The sequence below is a fragment of the Nerophis ophidion genome, linkage group LG10, assembly GCF_033978795.1.
Source record: "Nerophis ophidion isolate RoL-2023_Sa linkage group LG10, RoL_Noph_v1.0, whole genome shotgun sequence".
Lineage (NCBI taxonomy): Eukaryota > Metazoa > Chordata > Actinopteri > Syngnathiformes > Syngnathidae > Nerophis > Nerophis ophidion.
Window position 1 is genome coordinate 59,617,078 of NC_084620.1, and position 26,363 is coordinate 59,643,440.

Genomic DNA, 26,363 nt, shown 5'->3' on the forward strand with positions numbered 1-26,363 from the left:
TTCGCAAAATATTATTTTTATTAGCGCATGCCTAGAATTTCCGCTGGGTCAAACTCGTCACGTCACGAGTGACACTTCACCTGTCATAATTTTCAATGGAAGCAGGAGGTAATAAAGGAAGATCTCCATCGAGACAGAGAGACTTTTAAAACTGAAGAAAGATAAGGAAGACTTCTACAAACAAGTTATCCATGCTTTTGATCAAAAGGAGCTGCGCATGGACTTCATTTATAAGTAAAGGTAAGAACATAATAACCTTCTTTTTATTAAATATGCTTTTGATGATGGAGTTGCACACCTTACTTCCCTCTGGCGCTTACCAAAGGCATGCGGTAAATTTAGGCCTGCGCTTATAAAATTTGAGTGTGATGTAAGGATAACATTATGAAAATCACATTTAACAAAATGACGTGACGAGTTTGACCCGGCGGAAATTCTAGGCATGCGCTAACAAAAAGAATATTTTGCAAAACGAGTTTGACCCGGCGTTAATCCTGAGCCGGCGGTAATGCTAAGCATGCGCTAATTTTTTAGCACATGCCTAGAATTTCCGCCAGGTCAAACTCGTCACGTCACGAGTGACACTTCACCTGTCATCATTTTCAATCGTAGCAGGAGGTAATAAAGGAAGATCTCCATCGAGACAGAGAGACTTTTAAAACTGAAGAAAGATAAGGAAGACTTCTATAAACAAGTTATCGATGCTTTTGATCAGAAGGAGCTGCGCACGGACTTCATTTATAAGTAAAGGTAAGACCATACTAACCTTTTTTTTATTAAAATGTGCTTTTCATGATGGTATCCTTACATCACACTCAAATTTATAAGCGCAGGCCTAAATTTACCACATGCCTTTGGTAAACGCGGGTTTGAAAAGAGGTTTTAAATGAATTAGCGCCCCGGCGGCAGTTCAAGGAAATACGGTAATTTCCTTTACGTCATTAACAGGAGTAGAAGAGAATACAATTCAAGTTTAAAACAATGGATGAAATATGGTTTTTGTGTCACCGTACAAGCGGGCTCCTCCGGTTGATGTTGTCCAGACTGTGCACCAAGGCCTTGGTGAAAAGGCGGTGGGATTTACCACAGTAGGTGTGAGTCGTCTTCAAAAGTTGCTTCTCCAGGGGAGCCAGCAGGGAGGTCACGGGGTCGGCGCCAAACGAGTACTAAAATCAAAGGTGTGATGAGTTCAATTGTTGCTCGGACGACGGCTTTGAGCGAAGATGAGATCTTTCAAATGGCCGAATTAAAACCTAGCCTGCAGATATCTTCCCAATATTGAAGGCGCTTTTTTTTTTTTTTTCCTTTAACAGCGCTCCCAGGAAATCAAAGGGGAATTACCAGCCTTTTTCATCGCCTCATTTGCCTGCCGTTCCCGACACAGGGTCACAAAGAGCGGCAGTCGTTTCTTTTTTTCCTTCCATTTTTTACGAGCACGTAGACGCCCGCTCGTCATAAAGCAGCATTTACAGTTGCTGTTATTGATTTTTGTGGGGATGATGGGGCCGCTCGCCGCCGTGCCCACTCCCGATTCCACATTATCGCGCCGACAGCTGTAAAGTTTAATGGATGCTTCCCGGGCTCGCTGTTCGAGACCCAGACAGGCGAGGGGTGAAGGGCTGCTGCTGGCGCTCATGTTTCTTTGTTTGAAAGTGCAGAGCCTGACATGAAATGTCTCAACATGCTTCAAAAAAACATGAAAAGGCCACAGCTTTGATTTGGGACCTTTTATTTACAGTAGCATATTTTTCTGACTATAAGGGGCGGCATAGCTCGGTTGGTAGAGTGGCCGTGCCAGCAACTTGAGGGTTGCAGGTTCGATCCCCGCTTCCGCCATCCTAGTCATTGCCGTTGTGTCCTCGGGCAAGACACTTTACCCACCTGCTCCCAGTGCCACCCACACTGCTTTAAATGTAACTTAGATATTGGGTTTCACTATGTAAAGCGCTTTGAGTCACTCGAGAAAAGAGCTATATAAAAAAATAAAAAATAAATAAGGCACATTCAAAACTGGACAGTGCCCCTTACACGGAACCATTTTAGTTGTGCTTACCAACCTCAAAGCTATTTTATTTGGTACATGGTGAAATGATAAGTGTGACCGGCAGATGGCAGTCACACATAAAATATAGGTGTGCACTGCAATATGACTCGAGTAAACAACACCAACATTTTGTATGTTCGATCAAAAATATAGAACATTACACACGGCGTTCAAAAATCTATCAACATGTTTTAGTACGACTTTGGTAAGCTACGAAGCCGCACCGCTTGATGGATTGTACTCTGCTTCTACAAACCCTGTTTCCATTTGAGTTGGGAAATTGTGTTAGATGTAAATATAAACGGAATACAATGATTTAGAAATCCAAATCCACCCATATTCAGTTGAATGCACTACAAAGATAAGATATTTGATGTTCAAACTCATACATTTTTTTCTTTTTGCAAATAATAATTAACTTATAATTTCATGGCTGCAACACGTGACAAAGTAGTTGGGAAAGGGCATGTTCGCCACTGTGTTATATCACCTTTTCTTTTAACAACACTCAATAAACGTTTGGGAACTGAGGAAACTGTTGAAGCTTTGAAAGTGGAATTCTTTCCCAATCTTGTTTTATGTCGAGCTTCAGTCGTTCAACAGTCCGGGGTCTACGCTGTCGTATTTTACCCTTCATAATGCGGCATACAAAAACAATTTGAAATGTGGACTCGTCAGACCACAGAACACTTTTCCACTTTGCATCAGTCCAACTTAGATGATCTCGGGCCCAGAGAAGCCGGCGGCGTTTGTGGATGTTGTTGATAAATGGCTTTCGCTTTGCATAGTAGAGCTTTAACTTACACTTACAGATGTAGCGACGCCCTGTATTTAGTAACAGTGGTTTTCTGAAGTGTTCCTGAGCCCATGTGGTGATATCCTTTAGAGATTGATGTTGGCTTTTGATACAGTGCCGTCTGAGGGATCAAAGGTCACGGTCATTCAATGTTGGTTTCCGGCCATGCCGCTTACGTGGAGTGATTTCTCCAGATTCTCTGAACCTTTTGATGATATTATGGAGCGTAGATGTTGAAATCCCTAAATTTCTTGCAATTGCACTTTGAGAAAGGTTGTTCTTAAACTGTTTGACTATTTGCTCACGCAGTTGTGGACAAAGGGGTGTACCTCGCCCCATCCTTACTTGTGAAAGACTGAGCATTTTTTGGGAAGCTGTTTTTATACCCAATCATGCCACCCACCTGTTCCCAATTAGCCTGCACACCTGTGGGATGTACCAAATAAGTGTTTGATGAGCATTCCTCAACTTTTTCAGTATTTATTGCCACCTTTCCCAACTTCTTTGTCACGTGTTGCTGGCATCAAATTCTAAAGTTAATGATTGTTTGCAAAAAATAAAGTTCATGAGTTTGAACATCAAATATGTTGTCTTTGTAGCATATTCAACTGAATATGGCTTGAAAAGGATTTGCAAATCATTGTATTCTGTTTATATTTACATCTAACACAATTTCTCAACTTATATGGAAACGGGGTTTGTACATAGGAGTATTATTATGGTGTGTGTATAAGGTAAGACATTATCTGGTGTTTTATTTTCGTAATATTATGCAAAGGCAACTTTTCTTACCTTCCGGTACCTGCTTATCTGTATTTGGAATCTGCAAAAGTCCTGAAAATGTGTGCACATCCGCCTCTGTAGTCAGTGTCAACACCGTAGCCAATAAGCTTCTTATTTTTCTCTATTTTCTTGTTATGGGAAATGTATCCCCCACTGTTGCATTTTCTAATATAAAGTAGTGTAAAGTTCTTACTTGTATCAGTCATTAAACTCGCCATAAAAGCACTAAAACTTCACCCAGGGGACTTTAGTTATTAGAGTTCCGGGCAGAAGGTTTTTCACGAGACACATTTCCAGCCTTGTTGTTGCATTAGTGAGCCACGGATAAGAAGATGCTGCTCAGTTATTGATTGAAGTAAAGTCTGAATGTCGTTAAAACAGTTAGCTCCATCTTTTGACACTTCTTCCACTCCCGTCCTTGCACGCTACACCGCTACAACTAAGATGACGGGGAGAAGACGCTTTCGAAGGTGAGTCACGTAAATAAGACCGCCCACAAAACGGTACATCCTGAAGCGACTTGAAGATGATCTGTAAAACCTCATCTATGCAACATTTTGACCAAACAACCACCATCACATGTTATGTAGACCACAAGGAAGTCTTTTACATTTAGAAAAAAATTATAATATCACCCCTTTGATGTGCTCTATAATCCGGTGCGCTTTTTGTACGAAAACAAACCTAAATAGACCCGCTCATTGGCAGTGCGTCTTCTTATCCGGTGCGCCCTATGGTCCGGAAAATACGGCATATTTAACAAAAAACTGATATTTTCTTATTTGCAAACTAAAGGAACACAATTTTGACAGTAGAAAATTCAACCCAAATTATGACAATAGCTGCATAAAATATGGTTTTCCTCACTTTCAGATAAAATCCTTCTGTGTTTGTTCTTCTAAAGTCCAAAGGAACAATTCAGAACGTTCCACAGTGGCATTAAGGACATTGCTGCCCTATCACCCAACAATTATTTGTGTTGAACTGGATTTTGGGGACATGTTGGGAAGACTATGTCTCCCGGCTGGCCTGGGAATGCCTCGGGATCCCCCGGGAGGAGCTGGACCAAGTGGCTGGGGAGAGGGAAGTCTGGGCTTCCCTGCTTAGGCTGCTGCCCCCGCGACCAGACCTTGAATATGCGGAAGCAGATGGATGGATGGATGGATGGATTTTGGGGACTGACCACTACCGAAAGAAGACTGATAATTCAAAATGGAGGGTAAAAACACGCTTGCAGACATCACATTTGTTTGCTCATTGGGACAGACGGACGGAGAGTCTAAACTCGGGCTAGGCGATAAAATAATATCAATATATATCGGAGTAGACACGTAATCGATATCAATAAAAATTATCGCTAAAACGTGCTCTTTATATTATCGTGTTATATATCGGACTATATGCCGCTACTGTTTTCGTACAATTTGAACTTCATAAAATTTATGGATTTTTCTTTGCTGACGGCCATAATGCATACAGTTAAAAAAAAGCAAGCAAACGCACTGTTATTGTTTGTACTATGGCGCCATCTTGTGGATGAATCCGCTCACTACAGGTGCTGTGGTGTCCCTCCATTTGGTGCTTTCAACCGGAAGTAGAAATTCCATTCAGTCTACTGGTCGTGCATAGCGTTTCTACTTATATGGAATCTTCATCATTCCAAGCACAGTTTGTGAGTTTGTCTAGAATTTCCACCGGGTCAAACTCGTCACGTCACGAGTGACACTTCACCTGTCATCATTTTCAAAATGGAGGAGGCTGATTTCAATCATTTGAATCCGCATAAAGGGAAGAAGATTAAGAGCTATTCAGTAGGATTTAAGTTCCAAACTATTGAATATGCTAAAAAGAACAGTAAGCAGCTATGTTTTATTAGTATACCGTAGCTGCGTGTGTCAAATATGAGTCATTAAATGACTCCCGCCTCCTGGTGGTAGAGGGCGCTAGTGATCCTTCTTGCGACTACTCGGCTGCAGAAGAAGTGACAACAAGCAGCAAGAGTTTATTTTTTCCTCTCGCTTGCACTTTTAACATGGAGGATTACATATCTAAAATGAAACCGTTTTCTAAACTGGACTTTCAATCGAAGCAGGAGGTAATAAAGGAAGATCTCCATCGAGACAGAGAGACGTTTAAAACTGAAGAAAGATAAGGAAGACTACTATAAACAAGTTATCGATGCTTTTGATCAGAAGGAGCTGCGCATGGACTTCAGTTCTAAGTAAAGGTAAGACCATAATAACGTTTTTTTTTAATTAAATGTGCTTTTCATGATGGTATCCTTACATCACACTCAAATTTATAAGCGCAGGCCTAAATTTACCGCATGCCTTTGGTAAGTGCAGGAGTGAGAAGAGGTTTCAATTTAATTAGCGCCCTGGCAGCAATTTAAGGAAATACGGTAAGTTTTTTAAGGCGGTCTGTCATAACATTTTTAGCATTCAATCAGACATTATTGTGAAGTTTTGTATTAGCGTTAATAAAAATAGATATACCGGCCCTTATACACATTTTTTTCTCTAAATGTGGCCCCCCGAGTCAAAATAACTGCCCAGGTCTGGTCTACACTAATACTCAGCAAAGCGAACATTAGCGCAAATAGTGGCATTTTTGCTTTTGTGGGGGATTTCTGTCCAACTACCGTATTTCCTTGAATTGCCGGCTGGGCGCACACTTCTTCTCCTACGGGGGAAAATTAAATTGGCGCCTGCTTACCGTAGTTATGAGACCTGTTGTGGTTCAATATCGGTCCATATATAAGGCGCACTGTCAGCTTTTCAGAAAATGTGAGGTTTTTAGGTGCGCTTTATAGTGCGGAAAATATGGTATGTGTAAATTGTGCATACAAAGCATAAAAGAAACTTTCGAGTTACTTTTTGGGCTTTTTAGCAAGCAGTACTCACCCTCACCAACAGCAAATACCCATTAGCACTATCCATCCATTTTCTAACGCTTATTCCCTTTGGGGGGGCGCTGGTGCCTATCTCAGCTAGTAAAGTTAAATATATGTAAAATCTAAAGCAGTGGTTCTCAACCTTTTTTCAGTGATGTACCCCCTGTGTACATTCAAGTACCCCCCAATAAGAGCAAAACATTTTTGGTTGAAAGAAAAAGATAAAGAAGTAAAATACAGCACTATGTCATCAGTTTCGGATTCATTAATTTGTATAAAAGTGCAAAATATTGCTCATTTGTAGTGGTCTTTCTTGAACTATTTGGAAAAAAAGATGACTAAAAACTTGTTGAAAAATAAACAAGTGATTCAATTATAAAGATTTCCACACATAGAAGTAATCGTCAACTTAAAGTGCTCTCTTTGGGGATTGTAATAGAGATCCATCTGGATTCATCAACTTCATTCTAAACATTTCTTCACAAAAAAAGACTATTTCAAACATAAACAATATTTATGGAACATGTCCAAAAGAAATCTAGCTGTCAACACTGAATATTGCATTGTTGTATTTCTTTTCACAGTTTATGAACTTACATTCATATTTTGTTGAAGTATTATTCAATAAATATATTTTAAAATGATTTTTGAATTGTTGCTATTTTTAGAATATTTAAAAAAAAAAATCTCATGTACCCCTTGGCATACCTTCAAGTACCCTCATTTGAGAACCACTGGTCTATAGGCCTTGTTAAAAGCCTACTAAAATGAGATGTTCTTACTTAAACGGGGATAGCAGGTCCATTCTATGTGTCATACTTGATCATTTCGCGATATTGCCATATTTTTGCTGAAAGGATTTAGTAGAGAACATCCACGATAAAGTTTGCAACTTTTGGTCGCTAATAAAAAAGCCTTGCCTGTACCGGAAGTAGCAGACGAAGTGCTCGTGACGTCACGGGTTGTGGAGGTCCTCACATCTGAACATTGTTTACAATCATGGCCACCAGCAGCTAGAAGGAATCGTACCGAAAAAGCGACGATTTCCCCATTAATTTGAGCGAGGATGAGAGATTCGTGGATGAGGAAAGTTAGAGTGAAGGACCAGGGGGGGAAAAAAAAACCTAGACGGCAGAGCGATTCAGATGTTACTAGACAAATTTACTAGGATCATTCTGGAAAATCCCTTATCTGCTTATTGTGCTACCAGTGTTTTAGCGTTTTAGTGAAAGTTGGAAGGGTGTGGCCACGGGTGGGGTGACCACTAGTGTCTCTGATGGAAGCCACGTTTCTCAACCAGGCGAAGCAAGGCAGCCGTTGTGGCCAGGCTGAGATTTTTTTTCCCCCCTCTTCCACGGTGGAAGCATCCCACGTTCGGGAGCGGCTGGTCGGAGGAGGCAAAAGAGCCCGCAACTGCCTCTTTGACAGGTGCACAAGGAACAACGCAAACTCTCCACTCATGTCTACGGTAAGAGCAGAGTTATTGCCACCATTTTCTCACCGAAACCTGCCGGTTGACATGTGGTAGGGAACCATGTTTGCTTGACAGCTCTGTTCTATATTAAAGCTTCACAGTCATCTTTCGGGAACGTAAACAATGAAACACCGGCTGTGTTTGTGTTGCTGAAGGCGGCCGCAATACATCACTTTCTTCTTTGACGTATCCATTATTAATTGAACAAATTGCAAAAGATTCAGCAACACAGATGTCCAGAATACTGTGTAATTATGCGATTAAAGCAGATGACTTATAGCTGGGATCGGTGCTGGATCAAAATGTCCTCTACAATCCGTGACGTCACGCGCAGGCGCCACCATACCGACGTTTTAAACAATTTTTAATTGCAATTTAGTAAACTAAAAAGGCCGTATTGGCATGTGTAGCAATGTTAATATTTCATCATTGATATATAAACTATCAGACTGTGTGGTCGGTAGTAGTGGCTTTCAGTAGGCCTTTAGGTTGTGAGCAGGTGTTTTAACTTACATATTATTGCTTTTTCCGCCGACAATGACCAATGAAGACTCACCTTGCGTATGGCATCGTAGACCGATCTGAAGGCGGGTTGCTTGTGGTCGTGATATACACCTCTGTTTCCGTGCAGAATGTAGATGCCGGCTTCCTCGGCCGTGGCACAGTTGCTGCCGTAGATGCAGTGGTCTGGTCTGTAGTTCCACTGGCATGAGTACTCCAGCAAGAACTCTGCAACAAGGGCATAACCAGTAGAAGAAAGCAAAATGTAGAGAAAAGCCACCATTTAACAAAAAATATCCTCAAAGTGGCCTATTTAATGATTTCTGTATTAATCGGCATGTCTTTCTTACCAGGATTATAGTGGAAAATGATATTAAGCAGATCCTGGTCTCCCCATGTTATGTTAAGTTTGTATTTTTGAAGTAAAGGCAACAGAAGCTCCTCCCATCGGAGCCCCACCGATGTCATATCATTCTGTTCAAAAACATGCAAAATATTGCTTTAAATTGCCATTTTCTCTCACATTTCCAAAACAGTGCAATGGTGACATCATGTGGCCACCACAGGTATTACAACAACACTGCAAAACTCTGGCAACCATTGATTATTAGCCTTACTTTAAAAAAGACGTTCCTCATCCTTGTGAGGTTCATGAGCATCACCCCCGAGTTGATGCCCGTTTTCCCGTAATAAGGGTGCCGGGCGAAGCGGTTGTACCAAGCGATGCGGGGCTCTTCGTGCTCCGGGGCCATGGCGGCCAGCTGCAAGGCGTCAAACTGGGACAGAAAAGACCACAGGCGGTCTACGGGCTGCAGGAAGAGGATGTCCGAGTCCACGTAGACCAGGGAGTCAACGTCCTTCAGGATGATCTGAACACAAAGACACATGTGGTTACCGGAACTTTTAGCGCGACACTCCCAGAAGCAGTTTGGGATGTACCCACAGGTAGAAAAAGTCGTTGTGAAGCGCAGGGTTTGAAGAGTTTTTTCCACTCGGCTGCATTCTCGCTGGGGAAGCTGATGGGGTAGACTGTGTAGTTAAACCTGGACTGTATAAAAGCCGGCCAGGATTCCAGCTGCAATGAGAGAAACAGTGTTTCGTTAATACCGTATTTCCTTGAATTTCCTCTTCTCACTCCGGCGCTTACCAAAGGCATGCGGTAAATTTAGGCCTGCGCTTATAAATTTGAGTGTAAGGATCCCAACATGAAAAGCAGTTAATAAAAAAAACGTTATTATGGTCTTAGCTTTACTTATAAATGAAGTCCATGCGCAGCTCCTTCTGATCAAAAGCATGGATAACTTGTGTTTTAAAAGTCTCTCTGTCTCGATGGAGATCTTCCTTTATTACCTCCTGCTTCGATTGAAAGTCCAGTTTAGAAAACTGTTTTATTTTAGATATGTAATCCTCCATGTTAAAAGTGCAAGCGAGAGGAAAAAATAAACTCTTGCTGCTTGTTGTCACTTCTTCTGCAGCCGAGTAGTCGCAAGAAGGATCACTAGCGCCCTCTACCACCAGGAGGCGGGAGTCATTTAATGACTCATATTTGACACACGCAGCTACGGTATATTAATAAAACATAGCTGCTTACTGTTCTTTTTAGCATATTCAATAGCTTGGACCTTAAATCCTACTGAATAGCCCTTAATCTTCTTCCCTTTATGCGATTTCAAATGATTGAAAAAAGCCTCCTGCATTTTGAAAATGATGACAGGTGAAGTGTCACTCGTGACGTGACGAGTTTGACCCTGTGGGAATTCTAAACATGCGCTAATAAAAATAATATTTTGCCAAACGAGTTTGACCCGGCGTTAATTCTAGGCAGGCACATACTATATTCATTTATTACCTCCTGCTTCGATTGTAAGTCCAGTTTAGAAAACTGGTTAATTTTAGATATGTAATCCTCCATGTTAAAAGTGCAAGCGAGAGGAAAAAAATAAACGATCGCCGCTCACTCTTGCTGCTTGTTGTCACTTCTTCTGCAGCCGAGTAGTCGCAAGAAGGATCACTAGCGCCCTCTACCACCAGGAGGCGGGAGTCATTTAATGACACATATTTGACACACGCAGCTACGGTATATTAATAAAACATAGCTGCTTACTGTTCTTTTTAGCATATTCAATAGCTTGGACCTTAAATCCTACTGAATAGCTCTTAATCTTCTTCCCTTTATGCGATTTCAAATGATTGAAATCAGTCTCCTGCATTTTGAAAATGATGTCAGGTGAAGTGTCACTAGTGACGTGGCGAGTTTGACCCAGTGGAAATTCTAGGCATATGCTAATTATTTTGCGAAACGAGTTTGACCCGGCGTTAATTCTAGGCAGGCACATACTATATTCATTTATTACCTCCTGCTTTGATTGTAAGTCCAGTTTAGAAAACTGGTTAATTTTAGATATGTAATCGTCCATGTTAAAAGTGCAGGCGAGAGGAAAAAAATAAACGATCGCCGCTCATTCTTGCTGCTTGTTGTCACTTCTTCTGCAGCCGAGTAGTCACAATAAGGATCACTAGCGCCCTCTACCACCAGGAGGCGGGAGTCATTTAATGACTCATATTTGACACACGCAGCTACGGTATGTTAATAAAACATAGCTGCTTACTGTTCTTTTTAGCATATTCAATAGCTTGGACCTTAAATCCTACTGAATAGCTCTTAATCTTCTTCCCTTTATGCGATTTCAAATGATTAAAATCAGCCTCCCGCATTTTGAAAATGATGACAGGTGAAGTGTCACTCGTGACGTGACGAGTTTGACCCGGGTGAAATTCTAGACGTGCGCTAATAAAAATAATATTTTGCGAAACAAATTTGACCCGGCAGTAATTCTAGGCAGGTACATACTATACTCAAGTAAATACGGTAAGCCAGTAAAACCCAACCCTGTATTCAATACTCACAGCTTCCGTGAAGCCGGCGTGCAGCTGATCCTCAGCAAAAATGTGCAGCTGGAGGTGGTTGACGCTAAAAAGCACGGCCGACTTAAACATATTGAGAGTCTCCTCCAGGCGCTCTCCGCAGGCCACCACCGCCAGGTGCATGGGGGGTCTGTGCTGGGTGCCGGCTTCCTGCTGACCCCGCTGACGCATGATGTACCTTAATAGAGAGGAGATATATCAAATTGTTTAAAACCACGAAAAGTCCTTTTTTTTACTCTCAATACATGTTCAGCAAGGTCACTATAACGATATTTTAAAGCCCGAGTACCGTATTTTTCAGATTATAAGTGGTAGTTTTTTACATAGTTTGGCCGGGGGTGCGATTTATACTCCAGAGCGACTAATGTGTGAAATTATTAAGACTAGGGATGCACCGATTATTCGGTAACCGAATATATTCGGCCGAATATGGCAAAAAAAGCCACATTCGGCCTTCGGTGGAATGAGTTAAAAACAAGGCCGAATAGTGGCGTGACGCAATTTTTTGACGCGGTGACGCAATCAACCAACGTGCAGTGACGCGGTGACGTTGGGATATGTTGTGTACCTGTATAAGTGTATGAGGTTACAAGCACACACTTATTGAGATTTAGTGGGGCCTCTGTTTACATTATTAGCCTGTTGTGTAGGCTACCTGTATAAGTGTATGAGGTTACAAGCACACACTTAATTGAGATTTACTTGAGCCTTCTGTTTACATTATTAGCCTGTTGTGTAGGCTACCTGTATAAGTGTGTGAGGTTACAAGCACACACTTAATTGAGATTTACTTGAGCCTTCTGTTTACATTATTAGCCTGTTGTGTAGGCTACCTGTATAAGTGTATGAGGTTACAAGCACACACTTAATTGAGATTTACCTGAGCCTTCTGTTTACATAATTAGCATATCTACTGTGGCTAAGCAGACTTTTGCCAAAAGGACAATAATTCATTTGTTGTGGGTCTATCCACTTTAATGAACTTTATTTTTTGGGGGAATGCATGTTTTGTTTGAAGGCCTAATATAAATGAAAAACTTTGGGCTTTTTTTGAAAAGCAAAGGCTACTGGAATATTAAAGAAATGTCAATATTCCAAAAAAAAAAATTACTTTATTTGAAAAACATGTCTAAATATTTATTCTAGGCTATTTATGCAATATTTAAAAAATTGTGAAAAACTGCATTCATTATTCGGCCTTCGGCCAAGCGTTTAAATTTTATTCGGCTTCGGCCACAAATTTTCATTTCGGTGCATCCCTAATTAAGACATTACAGTAAAATATCAAATAATATTATTTACCTCATTCACGTAAGACAGTGGTTCTAAAATGGGGGTACTTGAAGGTATACCAAGAGGTACGTGAGATTTTTTTTTTAAATATTCTAAAAATAGCAACAATTCAAAAATCCTTTATAAATATATTTATTGAATAATACTTCAACAAAATATGAATGTAAGTTCATAAACTGTGAAAAGAAATGCAACAATGCAATATTCAGTGTTGACAGCTAGATTTTTTGTGGACATGTTCCATAAATATTGATGTTAAAAATGTATTTTTTGTGAAGAAATGTTTAGAATGAAGTTGATGAATCCAGATGGATCTCTATTACAATCCCCAAAGTGGGCACTTTAAGTTGATGATTACTTCTATGTGTAGAAATCTTTATTTAGAATTAAATCACTTGTTTATTTTTCAACAAGTTTTTAGTTATTTTTATATATTTTTTTCCAAATAGTTCAAGAAAGACCACTACAAATGAACAATATTTTTGCACTGTTATACAATTTAATAAATCACAAACTGATGACATAGTGCTGTATTTTACTTATTTTTTTCAACCAAAAATGCTTTGATCTTAGTAGGGGGTACTTAAATTTAAAAAAAAATCACAGGGGCTACATCACTGAAAAAAGGTTGGGAACCACTACAGCTGAGATAGGCTCCAGCACCCCACGCGACCCCAAAAGGGACAAGCAGTAGAAAATGGATGGATTGCCTTATATGTTTTTTTTCCTTCTTTATTATGCATTTTCGGCCGGTGCGACTTATGGTCCAAAAAAGACTGTAATCCAGGGGTAGGGAGCCTATGGCTCGGGAGCCAGATGTGGCTCCTTTGATGACTGCATCTGGCTCTCGGATAAATCTGAGCTGACATTGCTTAACAGGATAAGTAATGAATAATTCCACTTGTAATCACAGTGTAAAAAATAACATTCAAAATATAAAACATTCTCATGCATTTTTATGTTCAAGAAGTTGCGTTAATGGTAAGAAGTAATTTATTTATTATTGGTTAGTGTTGGGCTTGCGCTCCTGGGGGTTCTTCTGACCACCAAGCACCGACATGAGAGCCTGTTTTAGGGTTAAAATATTGTTTTTTTTTTCAATTTGTCTCTCAGTTGCTTTTGAGCAATTGTCTTTTTCTCTTTCGTCCTCACTCGCGCTCTGGCTCCAGCCCCAACCCCAACCCTGTCTCTCCTCCTGGCTGCTGCTTATAACAGAGCGACAGGTGATTAGATAAAAAGGCCCAGGTGGACGCACCTTACGCTGATTTCGAGGCCGGTCCTGCCAATATCCCGCTTTGCTGCAGGCCCGCAGGCCACGCCCCCTCCACAGTTAACTTCAGAATAACAATGTTAATACAAAGAATAAGAGACCTATTATACTCTGGAAATGTCGGTCTTACTTAAAAATGCACACGTTTAGTTGTGTTCAGTGTTAAAGAATATATTATATGGCTCTTAAGGAAATACATTTGAAAATATTTGGCTTCTTGGCTCTCTCAGACAAAAAGGTTCCCGACCCCTGCTTTAATAGTAAAAGTGAATTAACGCACTTTTCGAGAACGTCCCTGAACGCAACATCCCGTCCTCCCAAGTCTCGCGTGAGTATCGCTAGCCGTGACGTGTTATCGGGCTAGCGACTGACTTTACATTCCAATACACAAGTTTATCAACAACGTGGCACTCAAAATAAGGACACAAGTCGGCTTAAAAATAAACTGTGAAATAAAGAACGTAGACCCCTTTACCTGTTGTGTCGGTGTGAGCGTCGTTGCCCTGGTTTGTCCGGGTCCCCCTCCCTAAGTGCCGGGATTCCCGGGGCGCCGTAAATGCTCCTCGCGTCGTTCTTCCCAGGCGACAAGTCCGTTTCGAACAGCTTGCTATAAACGTACAATGCCGAAAACACGGCAAACACTGTGCACATAAGCAGCGCACGAATGTATCGCCGCATTATGACATTTAAAGACGGAACCCCAGGCGAAACTCATGACACACAAGCCTGCATTGATGGCGACAAGCTGGCAGTCACGTGCCAAAGCGCTTCCGGTAGCAGTTAAGACAATAAAGGTTGCAAGGTATTAAAATGCTTGGCTTTAGTCACATCCGGAGAGTTCTACGCTGGTTTTGGTAGTACGATAAACAAATAGGGCCAAATAAACTAATGGAAGAAAACCTAGAATGAGTGTTGTATACATTTATTTTCCTAGGTGATGCGACTTTCCGGATGTAGTATTTGTTCGTTTCATGTCTTGACACAGATCTTCCCCCCCATCAGGAGGTCAAGACCCTCAACTGGGGGAAGGGTGGGAGCCAAAAGTAAATCTGATTCCTCCCCCCTTCTGCCTCCCTGTCCCAACTTTCAATTGATTTCACCTCTGAAAAGAAGCTTTCATTGCTTTAGGTGTCTTACGTCCAAATGCATTTCCTTGAAGTAGGATTCACGTGAAAATCAACAGGATGTAGTCAGAATAAAAGCCTCCCTACACCGTTAGTTTATAATCTTTTCCACTCAACTCAGTTGACTTGAACAAAAATGGTTTCCACTTGAAATAATATGAACATTCCCAAAGTTAGCTTGAAAAGAATGCTTTTGTTTGTTTTTCTCAAGCTGCTGCGCCACCCCTGAAGTCTGCTTTTGCTCCGGCCTTTCCAAAACCGCCACGTTCGACGGTATTTATGAGTGAATTATACCAAAATATAATACTAAAAGCTAGCTAGGGTGTCTGTGTACCAACACAATGTGTCTTATCAAACTGGAGAAGTTTGGAGTTATAGTCAGAACATTTTCTTAAGCGCAAAAAAATATGACTACAGTGATGAAGCTGTATTTCCATTCACACTTTAATAACAGTTTACCAAACGTATATTTTTTCATTAATTTAGTTAGAATGTATATTTTGTAGGACCGCAGCATTTATTTATAATCAGTTTGTTTTTTATTCCCCTCTTTTGCAGTGTAGTTGATTAGTAAGTGGGATTATGTCGTTGTGGCTTGTGCAGCCCTTTGAGACACTTGTGATTAAGGGCTATATAAATAAACTTTGATTAAAATTATTTTTGTAATCAGCCTGACCTAAGCCTTGATAATAATGTTTGTGATTAACACATGCTTTCAGAATAAGTCTGGTGCAATAGTCATAGATTATTTTCTTAAGCGCCAAAAATATGACTAAAGGGTTGAAGCTGTATTTCTATTTGCAATTTAATTTCAGTGAGTTTAAGAAACATGTATTATTTTTCATACATTTTGTTAGAATGTATTTATTGTAACACTGCATAGTTGTATGTGCGTTTATTTGTATCCATCCATCCATTTTCTACCGCTTATTCCGTTTGGGGTTGCGGGGGGCGCTGGTGCCTGTCTCAGCTAAAATCGGGCGGAAGGCGGGGTACACCCTGGACAAGTTGCCACCTCATCACGAGGCCAACACAGATGGACAGACAACATTCACACTCATTCACTCACTAGGAGCAATTTTGTGTTGCCAATCAACCTATCCCCGTTTTTTGATTCCCTTATTTTGCAGTGGAGTTGATTAGTATTTATATTTGTAATCAGACTGACCTAAGCCTTTAAAATAATGTGCGTGATTGACACATGCTTTCAAAAGACTTCTCGAGCAATCAGTAGTCATAGAGAATTTTCTTAAGCGCAAAAAATATGACTAAAGCTGTGAAGCTGTATTTTCATAGGCATTTTAATTTAACTGACAGCTTTATTAACACATTATTCATTAATTATAATTCATTTTAACACACATTCGTCCACATCAGTTTTTATGATTCCCTTCTTTTGCAGTATATTCGATTAGTATACATTTTTGTAATCAGCCTGACCTAGGCCTTGATCATGTTTGTGATTAACACATGCTTTTTAGCAGAAGCCTGAAACAATAGCGATGGATAATTTTCTCAAGCGAAAAAAATATGACTAAAGCGATGAAGCCGAATTTTCATTTGCACTTTAATTCTATTGAGAGTTTAGTTAAGAAAGACGTTATTTAGTAATTTATTTTAGCACTGGGTAGTTGAATTCATTCATCAGTTATTATGATTCCCTTCTTTTGCGTTAGTCAGGCTTGTCCCTGACAGTTTGGTCTATGTCTTAGTTTTTCCTCTGCATTTGTCTTTGTTTCCTGTATTTAGTTCTTGTCAGCACTCTTATTTTGGTTCTGTTTCCTGTTAGTCTCCCTGAGTGCTTTGTCCCCTCAGCTGTGGTTGATTGGCACCTGGCCACACCTGGTGTCAATCAGCCAGCCACTATTTGAACCTGTTTTGTCCTCCAGTCAGATGCTGGATTATTGTCATTGTTGTGTCGATGTCACCACTACCTGTCTTGTCGCTTGTAGCTTTGTCTACTTCAGTTCACTCTGCTCATGCCATAGTTCCGTCGTGTCACAGTAAGTGTTTTTGTTCGTAGCCAAGTTTGTTATTATCCGCCTCGTGTGCGCCTTTTGTTGGTACCCTTTTGGTTTGTTCTTGTTTTAGTGTTTAATTCAATCATGTTTTCTTACGCAATGCCTGCCTCCTTCTCTGCATCTTGGGGTTCGTCACCAACAAACTCTAACAGTTATATTTGATTATTATTTATTTTTGTAATCTTTGATAATAACGTTTGTGATTAACACATACTTTCAGAAGAAGTCTGGAGCAATCAATAGTCATAGAGAATGTTCTTAAGCGCAAAAAATATGACTAAAAGGGATGAAGCTGCATTTTCATTTGCACTTTAATTTGTCAGTTTAGTTAAGAAACACATTATTTATTTGAGCACTGGGTAGTTGTAGTTGGGGCGGTTTAGCTCGGTTGGTAGAGTGGCCGTGCCAGCAACTTGAGGGTTGCAGGTTCAATTCCCGCTTCTGCCAACCTAGTCACTGCTGTTGTGTCCTTGGGCAAGACACTTTACCCACCTGCTCCCAGTGCCACCCACACTGGTTTAAATGTAACTTAGATATTGGGTTTCACTCTGTAAAGCGCTTTGAGTCACTAGAGAAAAAGCGCTATATAAATATAATTCACTTCACTTCACTTCATAAGTTTTTATAATTCAATTTTTTTTTGCAGTATATTTGATTAGTATTTATTTTTGTAATCAGCCTGGCCTAAGCCTTCATAATAATGTTTGTGATTAACACGTGCTCTCAGAAGAAGTCTGTAACAATCAAGTCATAGAGAATGTTCTTAAGCGCAAAAAATATGACTAAATGGGGTGAAGCTGCATTTTCATTTGCACTTTGTTTGTCGGTTTAGTTAAGAAACACATTATTTATTTGAGCACTGGGTAGCTGTATCTACATTCATTCTTCATCAATTTATATGATTCCCTTCTTTCACAGTATATTTGATTCATATTAATTTTTGTAATCAACCTGACCTAAGCCTTTATAATAATGTTTGTGACTAACACATGCTTTCAGAAGAAGTCTGGTGCAATCAATAGTCATAGAGAATGTTCTTAAGCGCAAAAAATATGACTAAAGGGGTTAAGCCGTATTTTCATTTGCACTTTCATTTCATGGACAGTTTACTTAACACATTATTTATTCATGTATTTATTTTAGTACTTCATTCATTCTTCATCAGTTTTTATGATTCCCTTTTTTTTTTCAGTATATTTGATTAGTATTTATTTTTGTAATCAGCCTGGCCTGAGCCTTGATAACGTTTGTGATTAACACATGCTCTCAGAAGAAGTCTGTAACAATCAAGTCATAGAGAATGTTCTTAAGCGCAAAAAAATATGACTAAAAGGGGTGAAACTGTATTTTTATTTGCACCTTAATTTTTTTGACGGTTTAGTTAAGAAACACATCACTTATGTGAGCACTGGGTAGTTGTATCTACATTCATTCTTCATCAATTTATATGATTCCCTTCTTTCGCAGTATATTTGATTCGTATTTATTTTTGTAATCAGCCTGACCTAAGCCTTGATAATAATGTTTGTGACTAACACATGCTTTTAGAAGAAGTCTGGTGCAATCAATAGTCATAGAGAATGTTCTTAAATTTCATGGACAGTTTAGTTAACACATTATTTATTCATTTATTTATTTTAGTACTTCATTCATTCTTCATCAGTTTTCATAATTCCATTTTTTTTTGCAGTATATTTGATTAGTATTTATTTTTGTAATCAGCCTGGCCTAAGCCTTCATAATAACGTTTGTGATTAACACATGCTCTCAGAAGAAGTCTGTAACAATCAATAGTCATAGGGAATGTTCTTAAGCTCAAAAAATATGACTAAAAGGGGTGAAACTGTATTTTTATTTGCACCTTAATTTTTTTGTCAGTTTAGTTAAGAAACACATCATTTATTTGAGCACTGGGTGGTTGTATCTACATTAATTCTTCATCAATTTATATGATTCCCTTCTTTCACAGTATATTTGATTCGTATTTATTTTTGTAATCAGCCTGACCTAAGCCTTGATAATAAAGTTTGTGATTGACACATGCTTTCAGAAGAAATGTGGCGCGATCAATAGTCATAGAGAATTTTCTAAAGCGCAAAAAATATGACAAAAGCTGCAAAACTGTATTTTCATTTGCATTTTAATTTTCTTGACAGTTTGATTAAGAAACACATCATTTATTAATTCATTCAGAATTAATTTATTTTAGCACTGGGGAGTTGAATGTACATTCGTTCTTTCAACCGTTTTTATGATTCCCTTCATTCGGAGTACATTTGATAGGTATTTATTTTTGTAATCAGCCTGACCTAAGCCTTGATAATATTTTTTTGTGGCAAAGTTTATTCTGTTAAAGTGTAAGATATAATTATTGAATATGATTAAAATGGAGAGTAGGAGTAATCACTCACTGTTAATATTTAAGTGGCCCCATTGTAATGGAAAAGTTGGGCTTTGAGATCAAACACCTTTAAGAACCCTTGAACTACTAACTAAAGGCAGTTTAATAGAAGAAATCCAAGTAAAACTGCATATAAGTTTGAATTTTGTTACTTTCTAATATAGACATGTAATAAACACACGTTTCAAAAGAACTGAGCATGGCAAAAGAGAATGTATCCACATCTCCACCCAAAGAAGACGTTTCTAGGCGGTTCACACATAGTCCCAGCTACTAACATCCCACGTTATTACCGTGTTATCATGCCCTGCCACATCTCCGCTAAAAGTCATTTCAAAATAAAATAGTAGTAACACTGATATGATGGATTATACAACCACATCAAAACATGGTAGTACAATATGCCGGGAAAATCCATTCATCCGTGTGGTTCTAGCGAGTGGCGGCGTACGAACCCCGTTTCCATATGAGTTGGGAAATGGTGTTAGATGTAAATATAAACAGAATACAATGATTTGCAAATACTTTTCAAGCCATATTCAGTTGAATATGCTACAAAGACAACATATTTGATGTTCAAACTGATAAACTTTTTTTTTTTGCAAACAATCATTAACTTTAGAATTTGATGCCAGCAACACGTGACAAAGAAGTTGGGAAAGGTGGCAATAAATACTGACAAAGTTGAGGAATGCTCATCAAACACTTATTTGGAACATCCCACAGGTGTGCAGGCTAATTGGGAACAGGTGGGATCCATGATTGGCTATAAAAACAGCTTCCCAAAAAATGCTCAGTCTTTCACAAGAAAGGATGGGGCGAGGTACACCCCTTTGTCCACAACTGCGTGAGCAAATAGTCAAACAGTTTAAGAACAACCTTTCTCAAAGTGCAATTGCAAGAAATTGAGGGATTTCAACATCTACGCTCCATAATATCATCCAAAGTTTCAGAGAATCTGGAGAAATCACTCCACGTAAGCGGCATGGCCGGAAACCAACCGTGACCGTGATCTTCCATCCCTCAGATGGCACTGTATCAAAACAGACATAAATCTCTAATGGATATCACCACATGGGCTCAGGAAGACTTCAGAAAACCACTGTCACTAAATACAGTGTGTCGCTACATCTGTAAGTGCAAGTTAAAGCTGTACTATGCAAAGCGAAAGGAATTTATCAACAACATCCAGAAACGCTGCCGGCTTCTCTGGGCCCGAGATCATCTAAGATGGACTGATGCAAAGTGGAAAAGTGTTCTGTGGTCTGACGAGTCCACATTTCAAATTGTTTTTGGAAATATTCGACATCGTGTGGCACATTATGAAGCGTAAAATACGACAGCAGAGACCCCGGACTGTTGAACGACTGAAACTCTACATAAAACAAGAATGGGAAAGAATTCCACTTTCAAAGCTTCAACAATTAGTTCCCAAACGTTTATTGAGTGTTGTTAAAAGAAAAGGTGATGTAACACATTGGTGAACATGCCCTTTCCCAACTACTTTGGCACGTGTTGCAGCCATTCTAAGTTACTTATTTGCAAAAAAAAAAGTTTATGAGTTTTAACATCAAATATCTTGTCTTAGTAGTGCATTCAACTGAATATGGATTGAAAAGGATTTGCAAATCATTGTATTCCGTTTATATTTACATCTAACACAATTTCCCAACACAAATGGAAACAGTGTTTGTAGTTAGTTAGCTCAGTTTTGCACACCTAAAGCTCGCTAGAAAGAATGCAGGAGTCTTCGCTGTTGTGGTGCTGTATGCAGAACGGGGTCCACAGAGTTCAAATCCCCGGTATCTGTCTTGCTGGAGTCGTCGTTTGTGCAGTGAATGAAAATATGTTTTTTTTTTTGTTTTTTTAAACAGACAAGCTTGCATCAATCCTGAGTGTAATTCCGAGTTCTTAATTCCATCACTTAATTCAATAGTGTTATTAGAGATAATCAATCCACGTAGCTACACACACAAAAACACTGGTATTAGCCTATACAATAATATACTAAACCTTCCCTAAAAGTGGGCTTTAATCCAAAAAACTTGTCGGAACAAACCGGAGCAATGTTCTGCAGTCTTTTTGGAATTGTCCCCCGAAAAAAGAAACAAGATGACGGGACAGGCTGGACGCTGCGATCGTCCCCCGAAAAAAAACCAAGATGACGGGACAGGCTGGACGCTGGGATCGTCCCCCGAAAAAAAACAAGATGACGGGACAAGCTGGACACTGTCGGAACAAACCGGAGCAATGTTCTGCAGTCTTTTTGGAATTGTCCCCCGAAAAAAAAACAAGATGACGGGACAGGCTGGACGCTGGGATCGTCCCTCGAAAAAAAGCAAGATGACGGGACAGGGTGGACACTGGGATCGTCCCCCGAAAAAAAAAAAGATGACGGGACAGGCTGGACACTGGGATCGTCCCCCGAAAAAAAAAAAGATGACGGGACAAGCTGGACACTGCGATCGTCCCCCGAAGAAAAACAAGATGACGGGACAGGCTGGACACTGGGATCGTCCCCCGAAAAAAAAAAAGATGACGGGACAAGCTGGACACTGGGATCGTCCCCCGAAGAAAAACAAGATGACGGGACAAGCTGGACACTGGGATCGTCCCCCGAAGAAAAACAAGATGACGGGACAAGCTGGACACTGCGATCGTCCCCCGAAAAAAAACAAGATGACGGGACAGGCTGGACACTGGGATCGTCCCCCGAAAAAAAAAAAGATGACGGGACAAGCTGGACACTGCGATCGTCCCCCAAAGAAAAACAAGATGACGGGACAGGCTGGACACTGGGATCGTCCCCCGAAAAAAAAAAAGATGACGGGAAAGGCTGGACGCTGCGATCGTCCCCCGAAGAAAAACAAGATGACGGGACAGGCTGGACACTGGGATCGTCCCCCGAAAAAAAACAAGATGACGGGAAAGGCTGGACGCTGCGATCAATAACAAGCCCGAAAGAAAAGAAAAGCTGGTGCGTCCCCTTGAGGCGTCCCCACTGTCCGAAGCTTGTCTCAGCGTGTGTCACAGTCCTGTGAAAAAGGCTGCTCGCTGTCTTTAAGGAAGCTTCGCATCGCGTGTCGGGATCCTCTCAAGGTGTGTAGTGTCGAGTGTGTCGCTGAGTCGTCCGGCTCAGGCGGGGACGGACTCAGTGGGACTCCCCGTTCACCGAGCTGCCCTCCCCGCGGGGCGAGGACGAGCGAGAGAGCCCCTTCTCCGTGGCTTCCGAGCTGGAGCCGTTCTGGCTGTGGTGGTCGGCGGCGGAGGCGGCGCTGGAGGACGAGGACGCCGACGTGGACGGGGGCTTGGCCTTCTCCTTAAAGTCCGTGATGATGACCGTCAGGTCGCCGACCGTCACCTCCAGGTGCTGGGCGCTGCTGCGGTCGATGTTTTTTAACCTGGGCCTTAACAAGGCAAACAAATCAAATCTAATCAACATCAAAACAGCTCCGTCTCGGGCGCCCGCCGCTCTCTTACCGCATCTTCTTGTGGCTGTTCCTCTTGAGCGCCGGCTCCTTGTCGCTCTTCTCTCGCTCCACGCGCTCCTTCTTTTCCTTTTTGGGCTGCGAGGGTAACACGAACTGCTGAGTGGCCTGCTGTTGCGAGACGAGCTGGGAGACTGGGCGTGGTTTCCTGGTGGGTCGCGGTATGACAGGACGGGGCAGAGAGAAGTGTGGCAGATTAATGAGGGGGAAAATCATAGCGAGCATGTGGTAATCAGGAGCCAATAATGGCTGCCAGGGCTGCTTAGAGGGGCGGGACCTGAAGTGTTCTTTAAAACTGACACTTTGTGCATGCAGCGTACCGCTACCATGAACATATTCAACTGGGGGCAACGTTCTCTCAAGCCCAATTTTTTGGTTTGCACCAGGGCTAAAACAACCAGACAGCAACTAACACACCCTGGGGCAGGGGTGTCCAAACTTTTTCCACTGAGGGCCGCACACTGAAAAATCAAATCAAGCGGGGGCCGTTTTGATATTTTTTTGATTTTAAAAAACAATACAATATATGTATAAAAAATATACATTTATGCCTCCACTCAGTCCCCATAGGACAGGGGTGCCCATTACGGCGATCGCGAGCTACCAGTCAACCGCGGGGGGTGTGTCAGTCGATCTCCAGCCAGGCTTTTAAAAAAAATAGACCTAAAAATGAGTGATCATCAATCTTCACCAAGACGTCACTTAAATGACATTCACGGTACCGGAGGGTCTTGTGAGATGACGCTGGCTGCTGCAAGATCATTATTATGAAAATATGACCGAGAGGAAGGCGAGAAACACTTTTTATTTCAACAGACTCTCGCGCCGTACCTTCCGTCAAAACTCTAAAGGCCGACTGCACATTTCCTATCTTCACAATAAAAGCCCTGCTTCATGCTGCCTGCGCTAACTAAATACAGAGTCTCGGAAAACTGGCGTGCACAAGCGATCCCTCAGAAAGCTGGCGTGCACATCACTTGTGCACGCCAGCTTTCCGAGACTCTTATTTTGTTCGCGCAGGCAGCATGAAGCAGGGCTTTTATTGTGAAGATAGGAAATGTGCAGTCGGCCTTTAGAGTTTTAACGGAAGGGACGGCGCGAAAGTCTGTTGAAATAAAATGTGTTTCTCGCCTTCCTCTCTGTCATTTTTTCATAATAATGAACTGGCAGCAGCCAGCGTCATCTCACAAGACCCTCGGGTGCCGTGAATGTCAATCAAGCAAGCTACGGAATTTGCCGCCAATGTTTTTCTTGTAAAGTGTATGGAAGCTGGATGAATTAAACCAACCACTTTCATGTGGTATTGTACAGAAAGGACAACTTTTTTTCTCCTCCATTTGAAAATGTGGGCGTTATCATCATTACTGTCTGATTCCAATCAATGCAAGTCATCAGAATCAGGTAATACACCAACTTATATTCTTGTCTTTGTGAAAGAAAGACATCTATATGTGTTACACATGCTTGTATTATCATTAAACACATTTAACTTGTGTACAAAAATGTCTCTTTCATAAATAAATAAATATAAATGATATAAATAAATGAGGTAGATCCCCTCGAGTTGGTCTATTGAAAAGTAGCTCGCTTGCAGAAAAAGTGTGGGCACCCCTGCCATAGGATTTTGGTCAAAAAAATATTAAAAAATGTGTCATTATTCAGTATTATTATTTGTATTATTTTTCAAGTTTTAAATCTCTAGATCAGAGGTCAGCAACCTTTTTGAAAGCAAGAGCTACTTCCTGGGTACTGATTAATGCGAAGGGCTACCAGTTTGATACACACTTAAATAAATTGCCAGAAATAGCCAATTTGCTCATTTTACCTTTAATTAAAAAAGGGGGTAATTCTGTCTGTCATTCCGTCGTACATTTTTTTTCCTTTTACGGAAGGTTTTTTGTAGAGAATAAATGATGAAAAAAAACACATAATTGAATGGTTTAAAAGAGGAGAAAACAGGAAAAAAATGACAGTTAAATTTTGAAACATCTGTTTAAAATTCAAAATTCAACCGAAAAAAATGAAGAGAAAAACTAGCTAATTCGAATCTTTTTGAAAAAATAAAAAAAATTATTTATGGAACATCATTAGTAATTTTTCCTGATTAAGATCAATTTTAGAATTTTGATGACATGTTTTAAATAGGTTAAAATCCAATCTGCACTTTGTTAGAATATATAGAAAATTGGACCAAGCTATATTTCTAACAAAGACAAATAATTATTTCTTCTAGATTTTCCAGAACAAAAAATTTCAAATAAATTCAAAAGACTTTGAAATAAGATTTAAATTTGATTTTACAGATTTGCCAGAATAATGTATTTGAATTTTAATCATAATAAGTTTGAAAAAATATTTCACATATATTCTTCGTCGAAAAAATTAAATTAAAATGTATTTATTATTCTTTACAATAAAAAAAATAAATGTACTTGAACATTGATTTAAATTGTCAGGAAAGAAGAGGAAGGAATTTAAAAGGTAAAAAGGTATATGTGTTTAAAAATCCTAAAATCATTTTTAAGGTTGTATTTTTTCTCTAAAATTGTCTTTCTGAAAGTTATAAGAAGCAATAAAAAAAATAAATGAATGTATTTAAACGAGTGAAGACCAAGTCTTTAAAATAGTTTCTTGGATTTTCAAATTCTATTTGAGTTTTGTCTCTCTTAGAATTAAAAATGTCGAGCAAAGCGACACCAGCTTGCTAGTAAATAAATACAATTTAAAAAATAGAGGCAGCTCACTGGTAAGTGCTGCTATTTGAGCTATTTTTAGAACAGGCCAGCGGGCGACTCATCTGGTCCTTACGGGCGACCTGGTGCCCGCGGGCCCCGCCTTGGTGACCCCTGCTCTAGATCAACATTAGCTCATTACGTCAATATTACATTTTTACAGATTAAAGTTGCATGTCCTTTTTTGTCAAAGAAAACCCAGTTTTTTTTATGGAAAAACACACAATATGCAATATTTTCACCCAATAACATTTTTAAGTGGAATATTTGAGATTATAGAAGAATTTGAGCCTTAAAAAGGTCAATTAGTCATAACACCATTGATTTTACTTTTGAGCAATGACACTTAAAAACAAATCACATTAAAATTATTAAGAACAAAAAGGGTCCGACTCATTGAAGTGTTTAAAAACACAAATTATATATATTTTTTTACGGTTTACTTTTAACACAATAATCTCGAGATCACCCTCAGATCTATCCGTCAATTATAAGTTGTATTGTTGTTTATATATGGGAAACACAAAACATGCAAAATTTCCCCCCAAAAATATCTCAAAGTGGAATATTTAATGTGATTTTTTTGGAGCTTTGAATAGGTCAATAATTCCTAATGGC

At 40.0% G+C, this 26,363-nt stretch overlaps 2 protein-coding genes across 5 annotated transcripts in view; both read right to left on the bottom strand.

The window, feature by feature from the left end:
- Positions 1-19,107, bottom strand: part of gxylt1b (glucoside xylosyltransferase 1b) — a 143,527-nt gene extending 124,420 nt beyond the window's left edge. For 2 of the 4 annotated variants that reach the window (XM_061914281.1, XM_061914282.1), the window contains exons 1-6: positions 14,455-19,107; positions 11,399-11,594; positions 9,435-9,566; positions 9,109-9,360; positions 8,842-8,965; positions 8,547-8,719 (exon numbers count right to left, since the gene is read on the bottom strand). In XM_061914281.1, the coding sequence (XP_061770265.1) occupies positions 8,547-8,719; positions 8,842-8,965; positions 9,109-9,360; positions 9,435-9,566; positions 11,399-11,594; positions 14,455-14,657 (1,080 nt within the window). In that variant the 5' untranslated portion in view covers positions 14,658-19,107. Of the gene's footprint in view, positions 1,167-3,513; positions 5,594-8,546; positions 8,720-8,841; positions 8,966-9,108; positions 9,361-9,434; positions 9,567-11,398; positions 11,595-14,454 lie in introns of those variants that run through there. The other 2 variants (XM_061914280.1, XM_061914283.1) reach the window with 2 other exon arrangements.
- A 139-nt stretch (positions 19,108-19,246) lies between these two features.
- yaf2 (YY1 associated factor 2) overlaps positions 19,247-26,363 on the bottom strand; it is a 46,933-nt gene continuing 39,816 nt past the window's right edge. The window contains exons 3-4 of the mRNA XM_061914284.1: positions 23,006-23,161; positions 19,247-22,932 (exon numbers count right to left, since the gene is read on the bottom strand). Of these exons, the coding sequence (XP_061770268.1) occupies positions 22,677-22,932; positions 23,006-23,161 (412 nt within the window). The 3' untranslated portion in view covers positions 19,247-22,676. The remainder of the gene's footprint in view (positions 22,933-23,005; positions 23,162-26,363) is intronic.